Raw genomic sequence first — 25078 nt, 5'->3', positions numbered from 1 at the left:
CTCTGGGATATAGTGAGTGAGAAAGCCACGTTGCAAATGTTTTTAGCCATTAGGGAAATGCAAATCAGAAGAACACAGATTCCTTCACACCCCAATAAGAATGGGCATCATCAAGAAAACAGTAACGAGCCAAGTGCTGATGGGTCACAAAAAAGAAAGAAAGATGGGCCGGGAGTTTGGCCTAGTGGTAGAGTGCTTGCCTAGCATGCACGAAGACCCGGGTTCGATTCCTTGGTACCATATACTTAGAAAAAGCCAGAAGTGGTGCTGAGGCTCAAGTGGTAGAGTTCTAGCCTTGAGAAAGTCCAAGGACAGTGCTCAGGCCCTGAGCTTAAGCCCAGGACTGGCAAGAAAGAAAGAAAGAAAGAAAGAAAGAAAGAAAGAAAGAAAGAAAGAAAGAAAGAAAGAAAGAAAGAAAGAGCAAACACTGGGGAGGATGTAGGGAAAATGGAACCTTTACAGTTGGTAGAAATGTAAACAAATGCAATCAGCATGGATGTCAATTTGGAGTCTAGTTTTTTGTTGTTGTTAGCCAAAGGGCTTGAATTCAGGGCCTGGACACCGTTCCTGAGCTCTTTCACCCAAGACTAGCATTCTACCACTTTGAGCCACAGCTCTACTTCCAGTTTTCTCACAGTTAATTGGAGATGAAAGTCTCACATACTTTTCTGCCTAGGCTAGCTTTGAACCACGATTCTCAAATCTCAGCCTCCTGAGTAGCTAGGATTACATGCATGAGTCACCAACGCGTGCTGGAGTCTCCGCATCAAACCAAAAATAGATCCTACCCTATGGTCCTGGTATATAAAACTTCTGAGTTGAAGAAACGAAAGTCAATAGACTCGAAGCGACTCAGGAAACTGGGACATGGAAGACTGTGGTTTAAAGCCAGTTTGAAGGACAAAAGTCTGCCAGACGCCATCTCCAAAATAAACAGCAAAAAGCTACGCTAGAAAAAAGGCTCAAGTGGTAGAGTGGCAGCTTGAACAACAACAACACTAAATCCAGTTCAGGATATGAGGCACTGCCCCTGAGCCCCTTTGTGCTCAAAGCTAGACTCTACCACTTGAGCTACAGTGCCACTTCTGGTTTTTCAGTGGTTCATTGGAGATAAGAGTCTCATGGAGGGCCAGGAACTTGGCCTAGTGGTTAAAGTGCTTGCCTAGCAAGCACGAAGACCCAGGTTCGATTCCTTGGTACCACATATATAGAAAAAGCTGGAAGTGGTGCTGAGGCTCAAGTGGTAGAGCTCTAGCCTTGAGAAAGTCCAAGGACAGTGCTCAGGCCCTGAGCTCAAGCCCAGGACTGGCAAAAAAAAAAAAAAAGAGTCTCATGGATACTTGTTTCTGCCCTGGCAGGCTTTCAACTGAAATCCTCCTATCTCAGCCTCCTGAGTCGCTAAGATTCCAGGTGTGAGCCACCAGAGCCTGGCTAGAAGCTATTATCAAGGGGTAGCCTAGAGGGCAGCAGAGAGCCATGTGGCTCACTCAGGTCAGTGTGGAAAGCAGCTGGAAGCACTTTGCACTTCATACCTTTCCATATGGCTAAGTTTGCAACTGTGGAGCTGAGATAACATTACCCACTAAAGGCTTCATTGTAAAAATATTCAATTAAAGCTAGAGGTGGGGCCAGAACTGGCAAAAAAAAAAAAAAAAGCCTAGCTAGTGGTGGGCACTGATGGCTCATGCCTGTAATTCTAGCTACTCAAGAAGCTGAGCTCTGAGGATCAAGGCCCAACATCAGCCTAGACGGAAAAGCCCACAAAACTCTTGTCTTCAATTAACCACCAAAAATCCAGAGATAGATCTGTGGTTCAAGTGGTAGAGTGCTAGCCTTGAGTGGAAAAAGCCCATTGAGAGCAAGAGGCCCTGAGTTCAAGCCTCAGTACACACACACACACACACACACACACACACACACACACACACTAATACACACACAGCTTATAAAGTACATTTTAGTATGTTTTTCATGCTCACTTGTACTTGAATAAATTCAGAAATAAATTTCAGGCCAAGAGTTTGGCCTAGTGGTAGAGTGTTCGCCTAGCATGCACAAAGACCCAAGTTCAATTCTTTGGTACCACATACATAGAAAAAAGCCAGAAGTGGTGCCATGGCTCAAGTGGTAGCGCTCTCGCCTTGAGAAAACCCGAAGACAGTGCTCAGGTCCTGAGCCCAAGCCCAGGACTGGCAAAAAAAAAAATGAAATTTCATATTTTTCTCACTTTTGTTGAAAAAGGATGAGCCTTTTATAAATTATGGAAGTGATTTTTTCCCATTGTGGGGCTTGATCTTGGGGCCTGGATGCTATCCATGAGCTCTTTTGCTAAATCACTTGGAGCCACAGCTCCACTTCTGCTTTTCTGGTGATTAATTGGAGATAAGAGTCTCACAGACTTTCTTGCTTGGGCTGGCTTTGAAATGGGGTCTTCAGCTCTCAGTCTCCTGAGTAGCTAAAATAACAAGCATGAGCCATCAACACCTAGCTTAATGACTTTTTTGTTTGTGTACGTGGTACTGTGGATTTGAATCCAGGGCCTCATGCATGCTAGGCAAACACTCTACCACTAAGCCACAATCCCAAACCCATTTTTCTCATTTTTTTAATTTCAGTTTCTTACATTTTATGTTACATATGCAATATTAAGATGGGTTATGCATATAACGTAAATTATATATATACGCATAATCAAAACATTGCCATTGAAAGGCATGTAATTACAAATTATGAGACCTAAAGTGTGAAGCCAGTTTCAGAGACTTGAGACAAAAAAAAAAAAATTAACCACTATACTCTACCGCCCCCTGCTGTAAATTGTACCCTATGTTTCCAGAATTCAGGCCACAACTTTAATGCCATCCTAGTGACAAAAGGAAACATGAATAGGAAAATCTCAAGGATGGCCCTGAGCATGAAGCCAGATCCTAATCTTAAAAATAACACAGTCAGGTGTCAGTGACTCATGCTTATAACTATTCAGGAGGCTGAGCTCTGAGGATCATTATTCCAAGCCAGCCCCAGTATAAAGTCCATGAAGCTGTTATCTCCAATTAATCACCAAAAGGCCAGAAATAGACCTTGCAGTTTAAATGGTAGAGCACTAGTCTTGAGCACAAAAGCTCAGGGAAAGTACTCAGACCCTGAGTTCAAGCCCCAGGACCAGAAAAATTTACAGAGGGGGGGGAGGGGAAGGGAGGGGAGGGGAGGGGAGAGGGGAGGGGAGGAGGGGAGGGGAGGGGAGGGGAGGGGAGGGGAGGGGAGGGGAGGGGAGAGGAGAGGAGAGGAGAGGAGAGGAGAGGAGAGGAGAGGAGAGGAGAGGAGAGGAGAGGAGAGGAGAGGAGAGGAGAGGAGAGGAGAGGAGAGGAGAGGAGAGGAGAGGAGAGGAGAGGAGAGGAGAGGAGAGGAGAGGAGAGAGAACTAGCAGATTGGCTTATGTGGTAGAATGCCTAACTAGCAATCACAAGGCCCAGCGTTCAAACCCCAAAAGGGATTGGGAAGGAAAGAACAGTAAGGGGAAAAGTTCTTTTGGCTTTTCCATTTTTTTTTTCTTTTCTTGCCAGTCCTGGGCTGGCACTCTACTACTTGAGCCATACCTCCACTTCTGGTGTTTTGCTGGTTAATTATAGACAAGAGTCTCACATGTTTGTCTGCCTAGGCTGGCTTTGAACTTTGATCCTCAGATCTCAGCTTCCTGAGTAGCTAGAGTTAGTTATAGGGATGAACCTTATGCACTCGGTTTTTTATTCTTTCTCTGCAAACCAAGGAGATCTTTTTTCAGTCTCATTATTTCTAATCAGTTCAAACTTTCAGTTTCTCTCTCTCTCTCCCTCCCTCCCTCCCTCCCTCCCTCCCTCCCTCTCTCTCTCTCTCTCTCTCTCTCTCTCTCTCTCTCTCTCTCTCTCTCTCTCTCTCTCTCTCTCTCTCCTTCTTCACCCTTCCCTGGGAAAGTAAATCAAAGCAACCTCTTTTGAATAAAGTCTTCAGGGGAAAAAGGAAGTTGTGGCAGACAGAAAAGCATGTTAATATTTCAACAAAGGCATTTACTAGATGGAGGGGAGGAGGCAGAGCAGAAAACACCTGAGGATACATGGCAGAACATTAATACAGATGCTCTGCTCCCAGGAGATACAACCGTGAGTAAAATATTGTATTATATTCCTATTAATATTTTTTCTCTTTTCTGTGCTAGTACTGGGTCTTGAAATCAGGATCTATTTTGTTGTTATTATTGTTTTAGTTTTTTTACTCACATCTGGTACTGTACCACTTGAGCCACCACTCCGTTTGTGGCTTTTGGCTTAAATGGAGGGAGATATGAGTCTCACATCCTGCCCAAACTAGTAAATCTTCAAATCTCAGACTCCTGAGTAACTAGGATTACAGGTATGAATCACCAGTGCCCAGTACAACAACTCTTTTTTGTTTGTTTGGGGGGTTTTTTGCCAGTCTTGGGGCTTGAACTCGGGGTCTGGGCACTGTCCTTTAGGTTTCTCAAGGCTAGTGTTTTACCATGTGAGCCATAGCACCACCTGTGGCTTTTTCTGTTCTTGTGATACTAAGAAATGGAACCCAGAGCTTCATCTATGCTAGGAAGCACTCTACCACTAGACTCTACTCCTGGCCCACAACAACTCTTTTATGTTTAGACTTTTGTGTTCTTTCTCTTAGCTCTTCATAAAATGTAAGCTCCATGGGGCCAGGAGTTTGGCCTAGTGGTAGAGTGGTTGCCTAGCATGCATGAAGATTCAGATTCGATTTCTTGGTACCACATACATAGAAAAAGCTGGAAGTGGTGCTGAGGCTCAAGTGGTAGAGCTCTAACCTTGAGAAAAATCCAAGGACAGTGCTCAGGCCCTGAGCTTAAGCCCAGAACTGGCAAAAAAAAAATGTAAGCTCCAAACACTCGGTTAAGCTATAGAACCAGGGTGTAAATATTCCTGTGGCTCACACGTGTATTCTGAACTATTCAGGAGACTCAGATCTGATGACCAGGGTTTGAAGCTAACTGGAGTAGGAAAGTCCATGAGACTCCTGTCTCCAAGAAAGACAAAAAACTCAAAGTAGAGCTAGGCATCATCGTCCCTCTAAAGCTGAGAGGAAGGTGGTGAGGATGGAGGTGGCGTGGCTGGAGTTGAGCTTCTAGTCACAGGTGGAAAACAAAGGAATTGCACTGGGATATCTTGTATAATGGGTTCGTTATAGCCAAAAATTAAGAAGGACTCTGGGAATGAATGGTGTCATGATTTAAGAAGTCAATCTCAGAAGAGAGTTGGAGAACAGAGATGTGCTGGTCTAAAGGATGTGGTGGAAAATGGCCAGAGTTGACCTCACTGACTTCTACAGATCCAGCAATGGGCATAAGGACAATGTGTTGTGTGACATCTTTCCAGAATGTTCTGTTGGGTTGGAGAGGCAGACCAGGAAATGATGATCTCTGCTTTTAGTAGATCTTGTAGCTCGATTGTATGGATTCCCTTTATGAGGTAGACTCGCATCCCCCAGGGACTGAGTTACCTGCTAAGAGTGGTTCTCTCAGAAGTCACCCCTAATGGTTGAAAGCTGCCGTACCTGGGAGGTCAAATCCCACCCCAGTTGAAGCCTGTACCCAGTGGCTTACACAAGGGAAGGTCTGGCCCCTCTGCCAGATCACTAAGACTTTTTTTTCCCTGGCTCTGGGGCTTGAACTCAGCGACCTGGGCTCTGTCCCTAAGCCTCTCTGTGCTCAAAGCTAGCACTCTACCACTTGAGCCACCATGCCATTTCTGGCTTGTTTCTTGAGTAGATGTTTTTAGAGATAAGAGTCTCACAGACTTTCCTGTCTGGGTTGGCTTTGAGCTGTGATCCTCAGATCTCAATCTCCTGAGTAGTTAGGTTTATAGATGTGAGTCACTGGTGCCTGGTTGAACTTCCATTCTTTTTCATTTTTTATTTTTTGGTCATGGGACTTGAACTCTGAGCCTGGGTGTTGTCCCTGAGCTCTTCAGGCATGAGCCACCTTGCCCAGCTAAGCATCCAGTCCTGGGCTTCAGCTCAGGGCATGAGCATTGTCCTTGCTTGGGCTTTCTCAAAGTCAGAGCTCTACCACTTGAGCCACAGCACCACTTCTGGCTTTTTTCTATGTATATGGGACTGAGGAATTGAATTCGAGTCTTCGTGCATGCTAGGCAAGCACTACACCACTAGGCCAAACTCCAGGTCCCTAAGCATCCATTCTTATTCGGTTCTTTCCCTGCACTACTCCTCCTTCAGCTCCTTTTGCTCCAAATAGCACCACTCTAGTAAGATCCTGGGGTTGGGAGGAGAGATCAAACAGCTGAAAGGACAGGACAACATGGTAAGGAAGAGAAAGATGCATTTGGTCAAGGGATATATTTGGCCAAGTGAGGTACAGATGAAAGCTATGACCCACCTATCAAGTCTTTAGCCACTGGGGGAATGTCACTAAGGAAGAACATGAGTGACAGAATGGGAAAAAGGGGCCAGGATGCATAACCCTCAGATCAACAGGGGTTAATTTTGTACCATACTAAGATTTGAACTTAGGGCCTCTCACTCCCCATTAGCGTCCCACTTCCACCCGTGCTCAAAGCTGGTGCTCTACCACTTGAACCAAGCTCCACTGCTAGCTTTTTGGTGGTTAATCACCAGTGAATCTCATGGACTTTCTTGCCTGGGTTGATTTTGAACCAGGGATCCTCAGATCTCAGCCTCCTGAGTAAGCTAGGATTACAGGCTGGAGTCACCAGTGTCTGGTTTAGGCAGGAGGTGAAAAAAACATATATATATATCTCCCCATCCTGGGGCCTGAACCCAGAGCCTGGGCACTGTCCCTGAGCTTCTTTTGCTCAAGGCTAGCACTCTACCACTTGAGTCACAGCACCTCTTCCAGCCTTTTCTGTTTATGTGGTACTGAGGAATTCGAACCCAGGGCTTCATGCATACTGGGCCAGCACTCTACCAGTAAGCCACATTCCCAACCCTGAGCCAATATTTCTTCAGAAAGCTGAGTAGACATTCCTGTCAGGAGGTGATGAGGTCTGCCTGAGGCAGGATCTTCTCTGCCAGGCATTCTGTGGCTTCAGTTACCCAAGCAGAGGATTCAGTGGTCCAAGCTTTCCTCCAGCACTGCCCAGAGCTGTCTGTGGGGCAGACAGGGTGGGCAGGGGATGGGAAGGGCGGAACCATGGTAGGTGGAGGTTCCACCCAAGAGTCTGGCCCAGCCTGGGGCGGAGTCACCTCCCTATCGGGCGGGGTCGCTCTGTCCCCAGGTGGCACAAGACACCTGGCTGACTCGTGCCACTGCCCACGGGAACCATGGGGAGCGTACCTCGGGGGTCGCAGCTGTGGACCCCAAACAAGCTCTGGCTCCAGATGGCGGCGTTGCTGCTCGGGATGCTGGAGACCCAGGTGAGAATTGGGGATCTTGGGGGACCCCCAGGATCAGTCAGCAAGGCACAAAGGCTTGGGGCAAGCTGTGGGACGAGGGTGCAGGCAGCCAGTGGGGGCGGGTCTCCCTCCCTTGGTCCCCACCCCCACCCCGGCTAGCTCCATGGTTATCTCCAGAAGGGTGGAAAGTTAAGCTTGGGGGACAGTCGCCTGTCCCCAACACCACCTAGCTAGGGAGCAGTGCCTGGCATAGATAGGTGCTTCCCCTGAAGTAGCTGAGGCAGGAGGGGAGACCTGGCAGTAAAACCAGGCATCTCAAAATGTCTTGGTTGTGGGGAGGATAGGGGTCAACAAGCTTTAAAGGGAGTTCCTGAGTTTAATCCCCAGAACAGCCAAATGTGTGAGTGCATGTGTGCGTGTGTGTGTAAAGTAGTTATTACATAAAGAAGTTACAATTCCATAAGTCAGGTTATAGGTACAGTGCATCTCGATCAATGCCCCCCCTCCATTCTTCTCTCCCATTTCTCCCTCCTATCCCTACCCTCGTTATTTATGTAGTTACATTTTCACATAATATACAATGAATAGAATGGTCCCATTTACTCACCTTAAAAAATAAAATCAACTTAAGGATCCTCTGTGGAAAAACGTGATCCCCCCTCACTCATGAGGGGACCACACACACACACACACACACACACACACCAAGTTCAGAAGCTCTGGGATAAACGAGCTTCAAGTACAGGAATCCAGCTTAACCCAGGCTGAACAGATCAGACTTACAGAAAGGCAAGGCCAGTAACAGACGTCAACCAGTCCATAGCATGCATGTCCAGCCCAGGAGCTAAAAGGCTACTTGTAAAGTTAGGGGTCCACCAAGACCTTTCCAGCCACTCTGAGCTCATCCAGGTGCGCAAGCCATGATAAGTGTCTCCAGACAAATGAGAAATGAGAGCCAGTAGAAAAGAAATCTGGATTTTAAAAAAATCTTATTTAAATAATTTTTTAAAAGATAATTAAAAATAAAAATGTCAGCCCTGGTGGTCAAAACCATGTGTGGGTAGCCAGTGAGAAACCTCTTCTCTGTCTAGTCCTGCCTTTTACCTGCCATGTTACAAATGGCAAAGCTGAGTCTCAGAAAAGAGAAGGGTCTAGAAGGTGGCACCCTGGCTCTTACCCAGCCACCTTTGGCTCAGCCTTAAATTTGAGGGTCCCCAAAGCAGGATGTGGTCTCTGCAGGGGTGCAACAGGCCACCCGGATATCAGGGTTCCTGCTGTGAGTTCAGCCTCACCCTGTTTGCTCAAGGAGAGGCCGGAGTTGGTGAGTTGGCCCAGCAAGGGCCAGATGTAAGGGGAGCCCCACAGCCTCCCTCCCTCTCTCCTTTCTCCTTCCTCTGTCACACTCCCCTCCACCACACACACACACACACACACACACACACACACACACACACACACACACACACACACACACACACAGAGCTGAGGCTCTGGGGCACAGGAGAACCTGGCAGCAGAAGCCGTGGAGCCAGTTTGGGGAGCGAGAAAGGGACATCCAGAACAAGGCAGGCAAAGGAGAAAGACCAGGATTGTCAGAGAGAAGGTCTTAGCTGTGTCATTTATGATCTATGTGACTTCAGACTAATTTCTTATGCTTCCTCAGTCAGAGAGATGGTCTTCGCTGTGTCATTTATAATCTATGTGACTTAAGGCAAATTTCTTATCCTTCCTCAGACTCAGTCTACACCCTCCTTTCAGCTTAGACTAGAAGGAAGTGACTGTAGCCTAGACCCTCCAGCTCTCCACTGTAACATTCCAATAGGAGATATCAGCAAGATGGTCGGAAGCCAGGCACTGGTAACTCAACGCCTGTAATCCTTACTGCTTAGGAGGCTGAGATCTGAGGATCTCAGTTCAAAGCCAGCCCAGGCATAAAACTCTGTGAGCCACTTATCTCCAATGAACCACCAGAAAACTGGAAGTGGTGCTGTGGCTCAGAGTGGTAGAGCAATATAACCTTGAGCTGAAGAGCTCAGGGACTGTGCCTAGGCCCAGAGTTCAAGCCCCACAACCAATAACAACATCAACAAGAACAAAAAGGATGGTGGGTGAGGCAGCAGTATCTCTGATCTTTCCATTCTCCTCTCTGTCCCCCTTCTGGGAGAAGGGACACAGTCAGACCTTCCCAGGGCAGGGCAAAATCCTCCCTAACCAAGACCTAATGTCACTAACCACTCCAGGTCCAGACCCTCAGGCCAGAGAACCTCCTGCTTGTGTCCACGTTGGATGGAACTCTCCATGCACTGAGCAAGCGGACAGGGGACTTGATGTGGACGCTGAAAGACGGTGGGTGAGAAATGGCTGGTTCTCTGTCCTTGGGTCTCTAGTGTGATGAGGAGGGGTGAGGGGGAATGTGTGTGTCTGGTAACACAAGCACTGGAAACCAACAAGCCATTGTCTGTGGGCAACTTTACCATTTACCAGTCCTGTGGGACCGTGGCTAATGAATGACCTTACCTCTTAGAAACTTGACATTGAATCTTTGTCCCGTGTGGGGCTTGGGGTCTGCCACATGGCAAAAAACACTCAATGAGACTCTAGAAGGGACTCACTCTGTGTCCATGTCCCCTGCAGATTCTATCATCGAAGGACCCATGTATGTCACAGAGTAAGTAAACTTGGGGGGCTGGGGGAGGGGCTCTTAAAGGGAGGGAGCAGCTGGAGATGGAAAGATTTGGAGGTAAGAGAAGAGATTCATCATGCAGATGCACTAGGGAGCAGGATCTTGTGACTCTCAGCTGCTTCCCACAATGACAGGCTCAGATAGTGGAGAGGGTAGAAGAGTGGGGACCTCATGAAAGCAGCAATAAGTACCCCATCTTCTCCATGATCTTCTCTTCCCCACAGAACGGCCTTTCTCTCAGATCCAGCAGATGGCAGCCTGTACATCCTGGGGAACCAGAAGCAGCAGGGGTTAATGGTGTGTTTCCCATAATGCCCTGGAGTGGGTGAAGCCCAGGTCTCCATCAAGGACCAATATGAGCAGTGGAGAGGTGTTTTGCAGAGGCTATAAGTCAAAGCTCCATGCACGGCAGGAAGGATGTCTGTTAGTAGTCCATAGTGAGTGGGGGTGTCTGTTAAAAGTGGTGAACCATGTCTGGCTAGGTCTCTGAAGGAATTGCAAGGGAGTATTGCTTCTTCAGGATTCTGAGAGGTCTGAAGGAGAAACCCTAGGTATCACTCAGTTTTTCCTAAACAAATTGAGTCCCCAAAGTCAAAGGCTCAAAAATCCAAGGAATTTCATTACAGGAGATCACACCTGGAATCCTAGCTAATCACGAAGCTTAGATCCAAGGACTGAAGTTTGATACTAGCCCGGGAAGGGAAGTTAATGAGATACTAACCCAGTTAGCCACCCCAAAAAAGCCGGAAGTGGAGCTGTGGCTCAAGTGGCAGAGAGCTAACCTTGAGGATTAAAAAAAAAAAATAGCTGAGAGACAGTGTCCAAGTTCTGAGTTCAAGCCCCAGGACTGGCAATAAATAAATAAATGCACAAATAATACAAATATCAACGGAAGCTGTATGGTCTTTGGCTGACAACAGAGCTTCCAGACTCTGATCCCAGCCTGTCCCTATCATCAGATCCCAGCAGTGACCCCAATCACAAAAGCCTGGCAGGCCTGACACCCAGAAGAGCATAGGGTGGGAAAAAGAAAGTGGGGGCTGGGTCTCCATTCACAGCACCCCCGCCAGAGTTTCCTGTATCCAGGAACAGCTCATCTTTTCTGATCATTGGCAGGTTTTGTTCTGGGTTTTATTTTTATTTTGGCCAGCCCTGGGGCTTAAACTCAGGGCCTAACACTCTTGTTTGGCTTTTTCACTCAGGACTGGCACTATATACCACTTGAGCCATACCTCCATATTTTGGCTTTTTGCTAGTTAGAGATAAGAGTCTCACAGACTTTTCTGCCCTAACTAAACTTCAAACTGTGATCTTCCAAATCGCAGCTTCCTGAGTAGTTAAGATTACAAGCCTGAGCCCATAATAAACAGTTTTGATATCTCTGAGATTTTTTTTTTTTTTTTGCCAGTTCTGGGCTCATTGGCAATACGAGTCCCACAGACTTTCTTGCCTGGGCTAGCTTTAAAACTTGATCCTCAGGTCTCAGCCATCTGAGTAGCTAGGATGGCAGGCGTGAGCCACTGGCACCTGGCAATGTCTCTGTGATTTGCGGGGAGGTCCTTGGGCAGGCATCTTAGCATTGAGTATGAGATTTTTTTTTTTTTCTTCAGTTCCTCAAAGAGATGAAGAGCAAAGTGGTTAAGTGGTGGTTAAGTACCCTGGACTCAAGAAACCTGTCCTGCTGGGTTGAAAACCTGGCTCTTCCATCCACTGGCTGTGTGGCCTTCGCTGAGTTACTTAGCCCCTTTGAGCTCCAGTTTCCTTTTGTGGAAAGTGGGAATCAATCCTGAGCATGCCCGAGGAACATCGGTGCGTGGATTCCTTCTCTGACTTCTGGGGTCTGCTTCCTCCTTCCCCTTAGAAACTGCCATTCACCATCCCTGAGCTGGTTCACGCCTCTCCCTGCCGCAGCTCTGATGGGGTCTTCTACACAGGTGAGTTTCTCTCCAGCGCCCATCCCACAGGATGGTGATGGGTCATACTGTGCCAGTTTGGGAACAACAGGACCCGTGCCCTCTGCATGCTGTCTCCACAGGCCGGAAGCAGGATACCTGGTTTGTGGTGGATCCTGAGTCTGGTGAGACACAAATGACGCTGAGCACAGACAATGTCTCTACCCCTCGCCTCTACATTGGCCGGACACGTGAGTCCCTCTGAGGATGCTCCACAAGTTTGGGGGGGGGCTCCATTCTGTGAGTTGTGTGTGTGTGTGTGTGTGTGTGTGTGTGTGTGTGTGTGTGTGTGTGTGTGTGTTGATCCTGGGGCTTGAACCCAGCATCTAGGCACTACCCCTGTCCCCCCACACACACATCTGCCCCTGCTCATAGCTGGCACTCTACCACTAGAGCCACTTCCATCTTGGTGGTGATTAATTGGAGAGAAGAGTCTCACAGACTTTACTGCCCAGACTGGCTTTGAACTGCAGTCCTCAGATCGCAACCTCCTGAGTAGGTAGGATTATAGAAGTGACCCACTGGCACCTGGCAAGGCCCCCTTCACTTTTTCTCTGCTCAAGACTGGCTGCTCTGGAGTCCAGAGCTGTCCATCTGTCAGTCATCAACAAACATCTTACCAAGCACTGAAGAAAGCAGCTGTGGTAGTCAAGTGCTGGTGACTCATGCCTGTAATCCTAACAACTCAGGAGGCTGAAATGTGAAGATGCTGGTTCAAAGCCAGCACAGACAGGAAAGTCCATGAGACTTTTTACCTCTAATAAACCACCAGAAAACTGGAAGTAGTGCTGTGGCTCAAGATGGGAGAGCACTAGCCTTGAGCAGAATAGCTCACGGACAGTGCCCAGGTCCCCAAGTTCAAGCCCCACAACCAACAAAACCAAAAACAAAGAAACCAGAGGCTGAGTCTTGGGTGACAGAGCAAGAAGCAACTCAGATCTGGTTTCTGCCGTTGTGATGGTCATTCAGAGGCCTCCAGGCTGGATGCTACAAAGATGAATGATTCCCAGGGTGGAGGGCTGGGGGGGGGGGAGTGGAGAGAGCTCCACACATGAGTTCCTAACCACCTTGCTTCTGGGAATCCCCCAGAATACACCATCACCATGCACGACCCCAGAGCCCCAGCCCTGCGCTGGAATACCACCTACCGCCGCTACTCCACTCTCCCCGTGGATAACCTGCCTGGGAAATGTGAGTACCACCTTCTTCTGGTCCCCACCTGAGAGCAAGATCCCCTACCCAGGGCATCCTGAGGGACCATCCACAACCAAGACCCGTCCCCCCATCCACCTAGACCCCGCCCCCATCCAGTGACCCCCCTCAACACCAGGCAGCACCCCGACTCCCCTCAGCACCCCGACTCCTCTATACTCTAGACAGCCCCTTGTCATTGTGACCTTGGGTGGGTGGTCCCCCCACATCCTGAGACACCCCCAAGTAACTCCCTCTCATCCTGAGCAGCCTCCGATAGTTTCTCCCACAGGCTGGGTGACCTGTGTACCTGGCCTCGAGTGACCTGTTCCCAAAGTGATCCATCCACCCCTCATCTTAGATGTTACAGATGCATCTAGGGATCCCCACACATCTTGGTTCCAGCTGGGCTTGTAATCCTGGCTACTCAGGAGCCTGAGACCTGAGGGTCAAGGCAGACACATTTGAGAGATTTTTTCAATTATTTTTATTGTTATTATAAAGGTGATATACAGAGAGGTTACATTTGTATGTCAGGTATAAAGAGTACATTCCTTTTTAAACAATGTCACCCCTAGCGAGAGACTCTTAACTCCAGTTAACCAGCAAAAACCTGGAAGTGTGCCTGGCACCAGTGGCTCACGCCTGTCATCCTAACTACTCAGGAGCCTGAGATCTGAGGCTCATAGTTCACAGCCAGCCCAGACAGCAAAGTCCATGAGACTCTTATCTCTAATTAACCACCAAAAAGCTGTGGCCCAGGTGGTAAAGCACTAGCCTTTGAGCAAAAGAAACTCAGAGATAACACCCAGGTCCTGAGTTCAAGCCCCAGGATGAGCACCAAAAAAAAAAAAAGCTGGAAATGGAAATATGGTTCAAGTGGTAAAGCTCCACCCTTGAGCCAAAAGCCACACAAAAGAGGGAGGCCCTGAGTTCAAGCTCTAGCATTACACACACACACACACACACACACACACACACACACACACACACACACACACCACCTTGGCTCTGGCACTCAGCCTGAGCCTCATGTAGGGATCCAGAGACATGGCAATGACACTCTAGCTAGGGACCATGACTGGTGACCCAAAGCCACCTATATGTGGATAACCCCTGTGTTCAATGTCCTCTCACTTGACCACCCCTGCAACTCTCAGTCGCCACCCCTGAGAGCTACCTGACACCTCCCCAGCCACGTTTCTTGGCAGACATGAGCCACCTGGCATCCTGCGGGGCAGGCCTGCTGCTGACTGTGGACCCAGGAAGCGGGGCAGTGCTGTGGACACAGGACTTGGGCATGCCTGTGATGGGCATCTATGCTTGGCAGCAGGACAGCCTGCGCCAGCTCCCCCATCTCACCCTGGCTCGAGACACTCTGCACTTCCTCGCCCTCCGATGGGGCCACATCCGACTGCCTGCCTCAGGCCCTCAGGACACAGCCACCTTCTTCTCTGCTTTGGACACACAGCTTCTGTAGGTATCCCTGATCTGGGAGGGTGGGGGGTAGGGAGGGAGTTAGTGGAGGTGGTACAACCCAGACCCAGTGGCCAAAATGGATGGGCTAAATCGTGACCCACCATGTTTGAATCAAGCTGAGCCCCTCACACCTGAAATCCTTATTATACTCCTGTAATCCTAGGCTGAGGGCTAAATGATCTAGGCTCAAGGCTAACCCCAGGCAGAAAAATTCATGAGACCCACCCCCATCTCCAAAATAACCAGCAAAAAGCAGGGCTGGAGGTATGACTTAAGTGGCAGAGTATCATCCAAGCAACCTGAGCAAGGCTGAGGCCTCTGAGTGCAAACCCCAGTACTGCTTTAAAAAATATAATAGGTGAGGCCAGGAGTTTGGCCTAGTGGTTAAAGTGCTTGCCTAGCATGCATGAAGACCCGGGTTCGATTCCTCGGTACCCACATACATAGCAAAAAAAAAATAAAAAATAAAAAGCCGGAAGTGGTGCTGAGGCTCAAGTGGTAGAGCTCTAGCCTTGAGAAAGTCCAAGGACAGTGCTCAGGCCCTGAGCCCAAGCCCAGGACTGGCAAAAAAAAAAATATATATATATATATATATATATATATATATATATAATAGGTGAGCTAGATGTCAAGATAATACACCCCTAGATCCTAGATAGTCCGATTGTTCAGAAATTCACAGGTTATAATTTTGCCCAGCGGGGTCAGGAGCGTGGCCTAGTGGTAGAGTGCTTGCCTGGTATGCACAAAGCCTTGGGCTCCATTCCTCAGTACCACGTATACAGAAAAAAGCTGGAAGTGGTGCCGTGGTTCAAGAGGTAGAGCACTAGCCTAGAGAAAACTCAAGGACAGTGCCCGGACCCTGAGTTCAAGCCCCAGGACTGGGGAATAAAATAGGCCCAGATGATAGGGGTGGTAGCCACACCTGTAATTCAGCACTCAGGGGCTGAGACAAGAAGGTCACAAGTTTGAGGCCACTTTGGACTATATAGTAAAGAGAGAGAGAGAGAGAGAGAGAGAGAGAGAGAGAGAGAGAGAGAGAGAGAGAGAGAGAGAGAGAGTGTGTGTGTGTTTGGGGGCTGGGAATGTAGCATAGTGGTAGAGTGCTTACCCAGTAGGCATAAAGCCTGGTTTGATTCCTCAGTACCACATAAACAGAAAAGGCCGAAGGTAGCTTTGTGGCTCAAGTAGTAGAGTGCTAGCCTTGAGCAAAAGAAGCTCAGGGACAGTACCCAAGCCCTGAGTTCAAGCCCCAGGACTGGCAAGAAAAAAAATGTTGAAGTTATGGCTCAAATGATAGAATAACCCCAGTTACAGGGGCCGGGAGTTTGGCCTAGTGGTTAAAGTGCTTGCCTAGCATGCACGAAGACCCAGGTTCGATTCCTTGGTACCACATACATACAAAAAAGCCAGAAGTGGTGCTGAGGCTCAAGTGGTAGAGCTCTAGCCTTGAGAAAGTCCAAGGACAGCGCTCAGGCCCTGAGCTCAAGCCCAGGACTGGCAAAAAAAAAAAAAAAAGAATAACCCCAGTTACAGAGAGAGGCGGGGGAGGGAGAGAGCACATAGGAGGGCTTTTAGATCTCACCCTATCCTGAGCAGTAGGTGGTGGCACATATACACTTATTGCTAATTGCTATTTTAGAATGTCACCTCTCCTTATACAACTGACTACTCTAGCGTCTCCATCCCGTGATACCAGACAGGCTGGGAAATCAGAAATTGTTCATTTATTCGATCTACTCTACACATATTAGCTGAGACCTTCCTATGTGCCAGCCACTCTCCGGCCTCTGGAATTGCAGAGTCTGGTGGGGACATGGTTATGTCAAGGTACCATTATCCAGCACTGATGACTCATGCCTGTAAAACTTAGCTGGTCAGGAGGCTGAGATCTGAGGATCTCAGATGTTTCAAAGCCAGCCTGGACAGAAAAGTCCACATTTGATTCTTATCTCCAATTAACTACCAAAGCCAGAAGTGGAGGTATGACTCAAGTGGTAAAGTTCTAGCCTTGAGTGAAAAAGCTGGTGCCCAGGCCCTAAGCTCAAGCCTCAGTACTGATAAAAGAAGAAAGAAGCCTGTAATCCTAACTACTCAGGGGGCTAAAATCTGAGGATCGAGGTTCAAAGCCAGCCCGAGCACTAAAGCACATGAGACTCTTACGTCCAATTAGCCACTAGAAAATGAGAAGTGGTGCTGTGGCTCCAGTGGTAGAGCGGTGGCCTTGAGATGAAGAGCTCAGGGACAACACCCAGGGCCAGAGTTCAAGCCCCATGACCGAAAAACGAAGAAGAACATTGACCCAGTTTCTATGTGATGAAATCTTGGATGTTGTAGGAGAAACTGGGCTTTCTCATGTGGTGAGCAGATTTGCTCTGTCTCATTGGCTAAGGCAAGTCACCTGACCAAGCCCACCCTGGGAACCAGGTACCAAACTACACCTCCATCCTCACTCATCCTTCTCTTTTCTCTCCTCCACCAGGATGACACTATATGTGGGGAAAGATGAAGCTGGTTTCTATGTTTCAAAAGCACTGGTCCACGCGGGTGTGGCTCTCGTGGTGAGCCAGGGTCATCAAATGGAAAGGGGTGGAGCGGGAGAGGAGCCCCTGCCAATCATAGCTGTCCATCTTCTGTTCCAGCCTCGTGGATTGACCCTGGCTCCTGCAGATGGCCCTACCACAGACGAGGTGACACTCCAAGTCTCAGGGGAGCGAGAGGGCTTACCCAGCACTGCGGTCAGATACCCCTCGGGCAGTGTGGCCCTCCCTAGCCAGTGGCTGCTCATTGGTGAGGTCCTGAGCCGCAGGTTCTGGGAGCCTAATTTCTGAACTGGAATGCTGAAAGCAATTGTCTACCCTCTGATTTTTGTCTCTGCCATTTAGGACACCATGAGCCACCCCCAGTCCTTCATACCACCATGTTGAGGGTCCGTCCAACCCCAAGGAGTGGGACTGCTGAGACAAGACCCCCAGAGAAAAGCCAAAGGCCAGCTCTCTTCTTTGAGGTCAGGGCCATGAGGTCAAAGGGTATGGAGGAGGAGCCTGGCTTGGGGGGCAGGGAGGGGCAGCTCTCTAACCTTGACTCTGGCCACTAAGTGTTGTCACTTGAACTCCCATTAGTTTTCAGATGTCAAATTTTTATTCTTGTGACATGTGACTTTGTTCTTGTCCAGAGTGTTAGAAATACCAAAAACTAATTCTTGGAGCTAAAAGCTGGTGACTCAGTTATAGTCCTAGTTACTCAGGAGGCTGAGATCTGAGGATTGCAGTTTGAAGCCATCCTGGACAAGAAAGTCTGTGAAACTCTTATCTTCAAGTAACTATCCGAAAACAGGAAGTGGAGCCATAGCTCAAAGTGGTAGAGCGCTATCCTTGAGCAAAAAAGCTCAGGGACAGTGCCCAGGTTCTGTGTTCAAGCTCCATGACTGACATAAAAAAATTATCACATAAAAATAGGAAAGCTGGGAGTTTGGCCTAGTGGTAGAGTGCTTGCCTAGTATGCACAAAGATCTGGGTTCAATTCCTCGGTACCACATACATAGAAAAATGCTGAAAGGGGTGCAGAGGCTCAAGTGGTAGAGCTCTAGCCTTGAGAAAGTCCAAGGACAGTGCTCAGGCCTGAGCTCAAGCCCAGGACAGGGAAAAAAAAAAAAACAGAAACCAAAACACATGAGTAGGGGTATCAATGTGTGAGAAGTAATGCACCTACTATGTGATGAATGTAACAATAACCCCTCTATACATTACCCCGGCAATAAAATATAAATTGAAAAGAAAGAAAAAAATTGCTAGATATGGCATACCAGCCAGCCACCATCATGTTTCAACACCATGGAAAGAGCCCCAGTGCAGACCCTCCCCTCCCCCGCTCCTCCATCCCCTCCACCCCAGATTAGGTGATAAAGAGCTAGTGGGGGGATCCATGGCCAGAGGGGAAACCAAGAGTGGATGCCTTTCTTCCCCAGCTCTTGAGCCTGAACCACAAGGAGCCCTGGGAGCCAGAGCTGCATCCTAAAGAGAACAGCCCAGAACAGTCTCCAGGACTGGCATCCGGAGACATAGTGACAGCGGTCCTCACGGCTGTCCTCCTGGGGGGCTGGCTTCTCCTCCTCATCAGGCAGGTAAGCCCATCCACTGAGCTCAGGACCCCCTGGCAGGGTCTATAGGAGGGAGCTCTGCTTCTCTCTCAGAGACCAGTTAGCAAGTCTTTCCACCACCTGCTCTGCTGGCCTGCCTCCCTGCCTTTCCTGAGGCCTCCCCCAGGCTCTGGCTCCTGGGCTGTATAAGTTCAGGCCATCACAGGCAGAGCCCATCAATGGGCGGGCCTGGCAGAGGCGGGACTCTCTTAAGCCTTTGCATTGTAGCAGCAGCAGCAGCAGCTGGTAAAGCAGCCCCAGATGCCTTTGGCACCTGCAGACCCTCATGACATCTTGAAGGTTGCTGAGGCACAGCCCTCAGGCACCACATCCCAGGACCAGAAGAAGCTTCAAAACCACTCAGAGCAAACCACGCCATCCTGCCGCCCTGATGGTGAGCTCATTGTCATTTTGTTTTGTTTTGGGGTTAGTACTGGAGCTTGAACGCAGAGCCTGGGTACCGTCCCTACGCTTTTTTTCTTTTTATTTTTGCTCAAAGCTAGCCCTCTACAAATTAAGCCACAGGTCCACTCCCTGCTTTTTTTTTTTTTTTTTTTTTTTTTTTGGTGATTAGTTGAAGATAGGAATCTCATAGACTTTCCTGCCTGAGATGGCTTCGAGCCTTGATTCTCAGATCTGTCTCCTGAATAGCCAGGGGTACAGTTGTGAGCCATCAGCATCCAGCTGCCGGAATCAACTTCCTGTGTGTAGCCAACAGACCCTCAAAATGAGTCCATTGCAAGGGTGGGGGTGGGGCTAATGCACCACGGATCCCTGAATCCTCACGTGAATGCAGTACGGACATCTGTGCACATGTGGGGAAAAACCCATCAGGTCTCAGTAACTTGCCTAGCCCACACATCAGGAGCCCAGATGGTACCAGGCACAGGAACCATCAATACCAACTCCCACTTCCATGGGCATTCCTCTCACCCAGGGGACCAAGCCAGGTGGAGAAGGGTGGAAATCGACAGGAAGGTGGAGCATGGTGAGGGTGGGTTTGGACTGGTCCAAACTGTGGCTGGCAGAGGTAGGAGTGTGCTAAAACACATGGCCACCCTGTCTTCTAGGGGAGCAGGTCACGGTGGTGGGAAAGATTTCTTTCAACCCCCAGGATGTCCTGGGGCGTGGAGCAGGCGGGACTTTTGTTTTCAGGTGAGTGACATTTATAGTCCTCCTGGCCACTGCCCATTGGGCAACTACAAACTGGTTGATCTTCTTATATTCACCAGTTCCCACCTTTTTGTGCTGGTACAGAGGCTTGAACTCAAGGCCTGGGCGCTGTCTCTTGTCTCCACTAAACTACCAAAAAAAAAAAAGGCTGATGTGGAGTTGTGCTAGAGAAGTGATGTGCTAGCTTCGAACAAAAACCAGCTCAGGGACAGTGCCCAGGACCTGAGTTTAAACCCAAGGACCAGCAGCAGAAAAAAAAATAAAATCTCAGACTTTCCTATCTAGGCTGGAAACTGCAATCCTCAGACCTCAGCAGTCTGAGTGGCTAGGATTATAGGCTCATATTCTGGCTCCATTTTTTTTAGCATCTTTCTGAGTTCCCATCCCTTGTCTTCCCCTTCCCCCCCACAAGAGGGCAGTTTGAGGGGCGGGCTGTGGCTGTGAAGCGACTCCTTCGAGAATGCTTTCACCTGGTTCAACGAGAAGTCCAGCTACTTCAAGAGTCCGACAGGCACCCTAACGTCCTCCGCTACTTCTGCACCGAACGGGGACCCCAGTTCCATTATATAGCCCTAGAGCTCTGCCAGGCCTCCTTGCAGGAGGTCAGTTAAAAACCCGTGTTGGGGGGGGGCATCCTAAACCAAAGACCAACACTTCACCCTTCCCTGCTTCCCAGTACGTGGAGAAAGGCAGCACGGCCCGCTGGGGTCTGGAGCCTGAGATGGTTCTGCAGCAGATGATGTCTGGCCTGGCTCATCTCCATTCCCTGCACATAGGTATTCATGTCCCTGTCCCCTGGTTCCCTGCCCTTTCTGCCCTCTGCCCCTTCCACCAAGCACAACTGGCTCTCTCTGCTCTTCCTCCATAGTGCATCGTGACCTAAAACCTGGCAACATTCTCATTGCTGGCCCTGACAGCCAGGGACATGGCAGGGTGGTCCTCTCAGACTTTGGCCTCTGCAAGAAGCTGCCTGCAGGACGCCATAGCTTCAGTCTCCACTCTGGCATTCCTGGCACTGAAGGCTGGATGGCACCTGAGCTCCTGCAATGCCCACCCCCCGACAGCCCAGTAAGCCTGCCCCCAGTAAGCCTGCCCCCAGGAATCTTGCCCCCAGGACTAGGGACTCCCTTTTGCCCTGGTCCCATCCACGTGGGTAGCAGGGAGCCTCTTTCCAAGGCTACTTTCCGGGTACCAGTGCCTCACGCCTGTCATCCTAGCTACTCAGGAGGCCAAGATCTGAGGATCACAGTTCGAAGACAATCTGAGCAAGAAAGTCCATGATAATCTTATCTCTAACAGCAAAAAGCTGGAAGCGGAGCTGTGGCTCTATCAGTAGTACACTAGCCTTGAGCAAAAGAGCACAGGAACAGAGCCCAGATCCAATTCAAGCCCTAGTATGGCACAAAAAAAAGAACAAAAAGAAACCCTCAATCCTTCTCACCTAGAGCAGCAGCTCTGGTTCAGGGACTATTTTGAAGCCCAGGGGACATTAGACAATGTCTGCAGTCATTTAGTTTTTTGGAGGAAGGAAATGGTTCTAGAGCAGGGCCACGAATGCAACCATGTAGGTCCCAGAGCTCTGATCTGGCTTACAAAATGACCTTTAATCCTGTTTCATCCATCAGAGAGAGAGGAGAAGCTGGGCCTGTTGGCACACATGTGATCCCAGCACTCTGGGAGGCTGAGACAGGAAGATCACAAGTTTGAGGCCTGGGCTGTCTAGTGAGATAGTGACTCAAAAAATAAATAGGCCAGGGGTGTAGCCTAGTGGTAGAGTGCTTGCCTAGCATGCACCAAGCCCTGGTTCCATGCCTTGGTACCACATACACAGAAAAGACAGGAAGTGGCGCTGTGACTCAGATGGTAGAGCGCTAGCCTCGAGAAAGCTCAAGGATGGTGCCCAGGCCCTGAGTTCAAGCCCCAGGACTGGCACGCATGTGAACACATGAAATAATCAGGCGTCCGTGGTGCACGCCTCTCGGGAAGCTGAGACCTGAGGATTGCAAATCAAAGCCAGCCCAGTCATCGCCAGTGAACAACCAAAAAAGTAGACACGTGATTCAAGTGGCAGAGTATAAGAGCTCAGGAACAGCACCCATGCCTTGAGTTCAAGCCCTAGGACTAGCAGACATTCAAAAAAAAATGCCAGGTCCTGGTAAGGCACTAGATAATTGAAATGTGGCACCAGGATCAAGCCCACAGACTGACAGGGCTCCAGAGAATATCAACTAAAACAGAGCTTGTTGCAGCATGACCCAGACCCCAGGATTGCAAATTCCAATGTGTGTGTGTGTGTACGTTGAAATAAGTTGAAGTCATAAATGACTAACACTCAACTCTAATGACAATGACAAGAGAAAGACCCAATGTAAGGAAGGCAGTTCAAAGCCAGCCCAGTCAGATTCCTATATCCAATTAACCAGCACAAAGCTGGAAAATAGAGCCGTGGCTTCAATGGTAGAGCACCAGTTGAAACCGTGCCCAGGACAAGTTCAAGTTCTAGTGTAGCTTCATTACCGCCTCCCCCTCCAAACAAAAGAGAAAGCTAGAATCTCTAGCATCACACATACTGATGGCATGATGAGTTTGTACTGAGTTTTCTCAAGTTAGTGGCAGGGATTTTAATATTAGGAGAATCATAAAAATCTTGGGTTTGCTGAGTAGTAGTGGTTCATGTCTATAATCCTAGCTACTTCAGGGAGACTAAGATCTGAGGATCATGGTTCAAAGCTGGACTAGGCAGGAAGTCAGCGATTCTGACTTCCAATTAGCTACCAAGAAAACCAGAAGTAGAGTTGCGGCTCAAGTGTAGAGAGTTAGCCTTGAGCACAAAAACTCAGGGATAGCGCACACACACACACCTGGATTTCTGGATTCACTTTGGAAGAATCTGCTCTGCTTCTCCAGCTGAGTCTGTATTCAGGGTCTGGGCCAGGTCCTCACAGGGCCAGCCAGCTTCACTCAGGACACCACCCACCCTGCCACAAAACAGCTGGCAGCCAAGCCCCTGTGGCTCATGCCTGTAATCTTAGCTGAGATCTGCAAGATCTTGGTTCAAAGCCAGCCTGGAAAGGAGTCTGAGACACTTAGCTCCAATAAGCTACTCCCTAAAAAGCCAGAAGTGAAGCTGTGGCTCAAGTCATAGAGCCTTGAGCATAAGCAGTTGCGTTCAAGCCCCAGGACTGGTGTACCAACACACACACACACATGTACATATATACACACATGTGGATCAGAAGCTGGGGGATGAATCTGGAGCCCAGAGACACCCATTGATGAGCTCTAACGGGAATCCTCTCCCTAGACAGCCAGACTGACTTCTCATATCCATCTCTTCCCCTAGACGAGCGCCGTGGACATCTTCTCCGCAGGCTGTGTGTTCTACTATGTGCTTTCTGGCGGCAATCACCCCTTTGGAGAAAGTCTGTACCGCCAGGCCAACATCCTCAAAGGGGTTCCCTGTCTAGCTCACCTGGAAGAGGAGACGCATGGTGAGGGAGAGCTGGGTGCCCAGCAGAGACAAAGAGTGGGAAGCCAGGTTGGCTAAGCCTTTCCTCTTTCTGCCTTCCAGATGGGGTCACAGCCAAGGACCTCGTGCATGCCATGCTGAGCTCGCTGCCCCAGGCCCGGCCCTCCGCTCCCCAGGTGCTGGCCCACCCTTTCTTTTGGAGTAGAGCCAAACAGCTTCAGTTCTTCCAGGTCAGAGGGCAATCCTGGGAGAGTTCACCCCACCCAAAGTCCCAAGTCCTGGGTAACAATTAGAGTGGTGAGGGGCCAGTGGCTCATGCCTGGAATCCCAATTCCTCAAGAGGCTGAGATCTGAGGATTAGGGCTCAAAGCCAGCCAAGGCTAGAATCATCTCGAATTAAGTGCAGAAATGCCAGAAGTGGAGATGTGGCTCAAGTGGTAGAGCACTAGCCTTGAGCCAAAAAAGCTCAGGGACAGTGCCCAGTCCTTAAGTTCAAATCCCATAACACACACACACACACACACACACACACACACACACAGTGGGGATAAAACAAGAAGAGCTCCCTGTTCTAGGGAGCTTTTTATCTGAACCAGGGGTGTGGAGACCTACACACTACCATTCTGGCATATTCTGGTACTAGGGTGTCTTGCTTACTTGCAGCTTCCCTAGTGCCAACTGGGTGGGAGACAGACTACTCCTTGCTACCAGCACCGTCACTCGTGCTGGGTGGCGTGATCTTTAGCAAGGGACAGACAGTGCCTTGAGCTTCCACTGCTCACTGTGTGGAAGCGAGATTGGGGTGCCTCCTCTTGGAAGGCTAGGGGAAGAGGGATCTCTGGAGGCATGGCAGAGAAAGCTATCCTTGTCATTCTAAACCCACCCTGATGACACATGACACACTCCTGGCCTTGGGCCTCTGGGGGTCCTAGGACGTCAGCGACTGGCTGGAGAAGGAGCCTGAGCAGGGAGCCCTGGTGACAGCCCTGGAGGCAGGAGGCCACACAGTGGTTCGGGACAACTGGCACCAGCATATCTCTGCCCCACTGCAGGCAGGTAGAAGCTACATTGGGAGTGGACACGGGGGCGGGGGGCTGAGGGAAGCCAACCAGGGCTCCTCTGGGCAGTCAATCTGTCCACAGATCTGAGACGGTTCCGGTCCTATAAAGGGACATCAGTGCGAGATCTGCTCCGGGCCATAAGGAACAAGGTATGTGTGGGGGACTGGGGAGGGCCTGGGTCCCAGGAGAGCCTGTCACAGCTAAGCCAGTCTCTGTGCTTTGCTGCCACCCACCCCCACCTCCCAGAAGCACCACTACAGGGAGCTGCCCACCGCTGTGCGTCAGGCCTTGGGCCCGGACCCCGAAAGCTTCATCAAGTATTTCACACGGCGCTTTCCCAGGCTGCTTCTCCACACCCACCGCGCCATGAGGAGCTGTGCCCTCGAGGGCCTCTTCCTGCCTTACTACCCACCCGTGTCTGAAGTCACAGAGCCCCACCAGGGGCCAGGAGGAACTGGGGCAGCTGGGAGGCACAGAGGCGGACAGCTAAGGCTGGCTACAGCATCTGCCAGTACCAGCATTATCTGCTGAAGTGGGGGATGC

General features: G+C 49.5%; 1 protein-coding gene across 1 annotated transcript; it reads left to right on the top strand.

Annotated features, from left to right (window-relative positions):
• Window positions 1-7317: 7317 nt before the first annotated feature.
• On the top strand, window positions 7318-25066 carry Ern2 (endoplasmic reticulum to nucleus signaling 2). Its single transcript, XM_090318671.1, has 22 exons — window positions 7318-7410; window positions 9630-9735; window positions 10024-10057; window positions 10297-10369; window positions 11934-12006; window positions 12108-12215; window positions 13114-13215; window positions 14427-14691; window positions 17177-17255; window positions 17337-17484; window positions 17580-17701; window positions 18662-18817; window positions 19061-19226; window positions 19903-19987; window positions 20418-20607; window positions 20682-20781; window positions 20874-21073; window positions 23349-23496; window positions 23577-23704; window positions 24407-24530; window positions 24617-24684; window positions 24782-25066. The coding sequence occupies exons 1-22, from the start codon at window positions 7318-7320 to the stop codon at window positions 25064-25066; spliced, it is 2853 nt and encodes a 950-aa protein (XP_090174797.1).
• The last annotated feature ends 12 nt before the right edge of the window (window positions 25067-25078 follow it).

The sequence above is a fragment of the Megascapheus bottae genome, chromosome 25 (genome assembly GCF_031878675.1).
Source record: "Megascapheus bottae isolate mThoBot1 chromosome 25, mThoBot2.hap1, whole genome shotgun sequence".
Classification (NCBI taxonomy): domain Eukaryota; kingdom Metazoa; phylum Chordata; class Mammalia; order Rodentia; family Geomyidae; genus Megascapheus; species Megascapheus bottae.
This window is presented reverse-complemented; position numbering and strand designations above follow the sequence as displayed.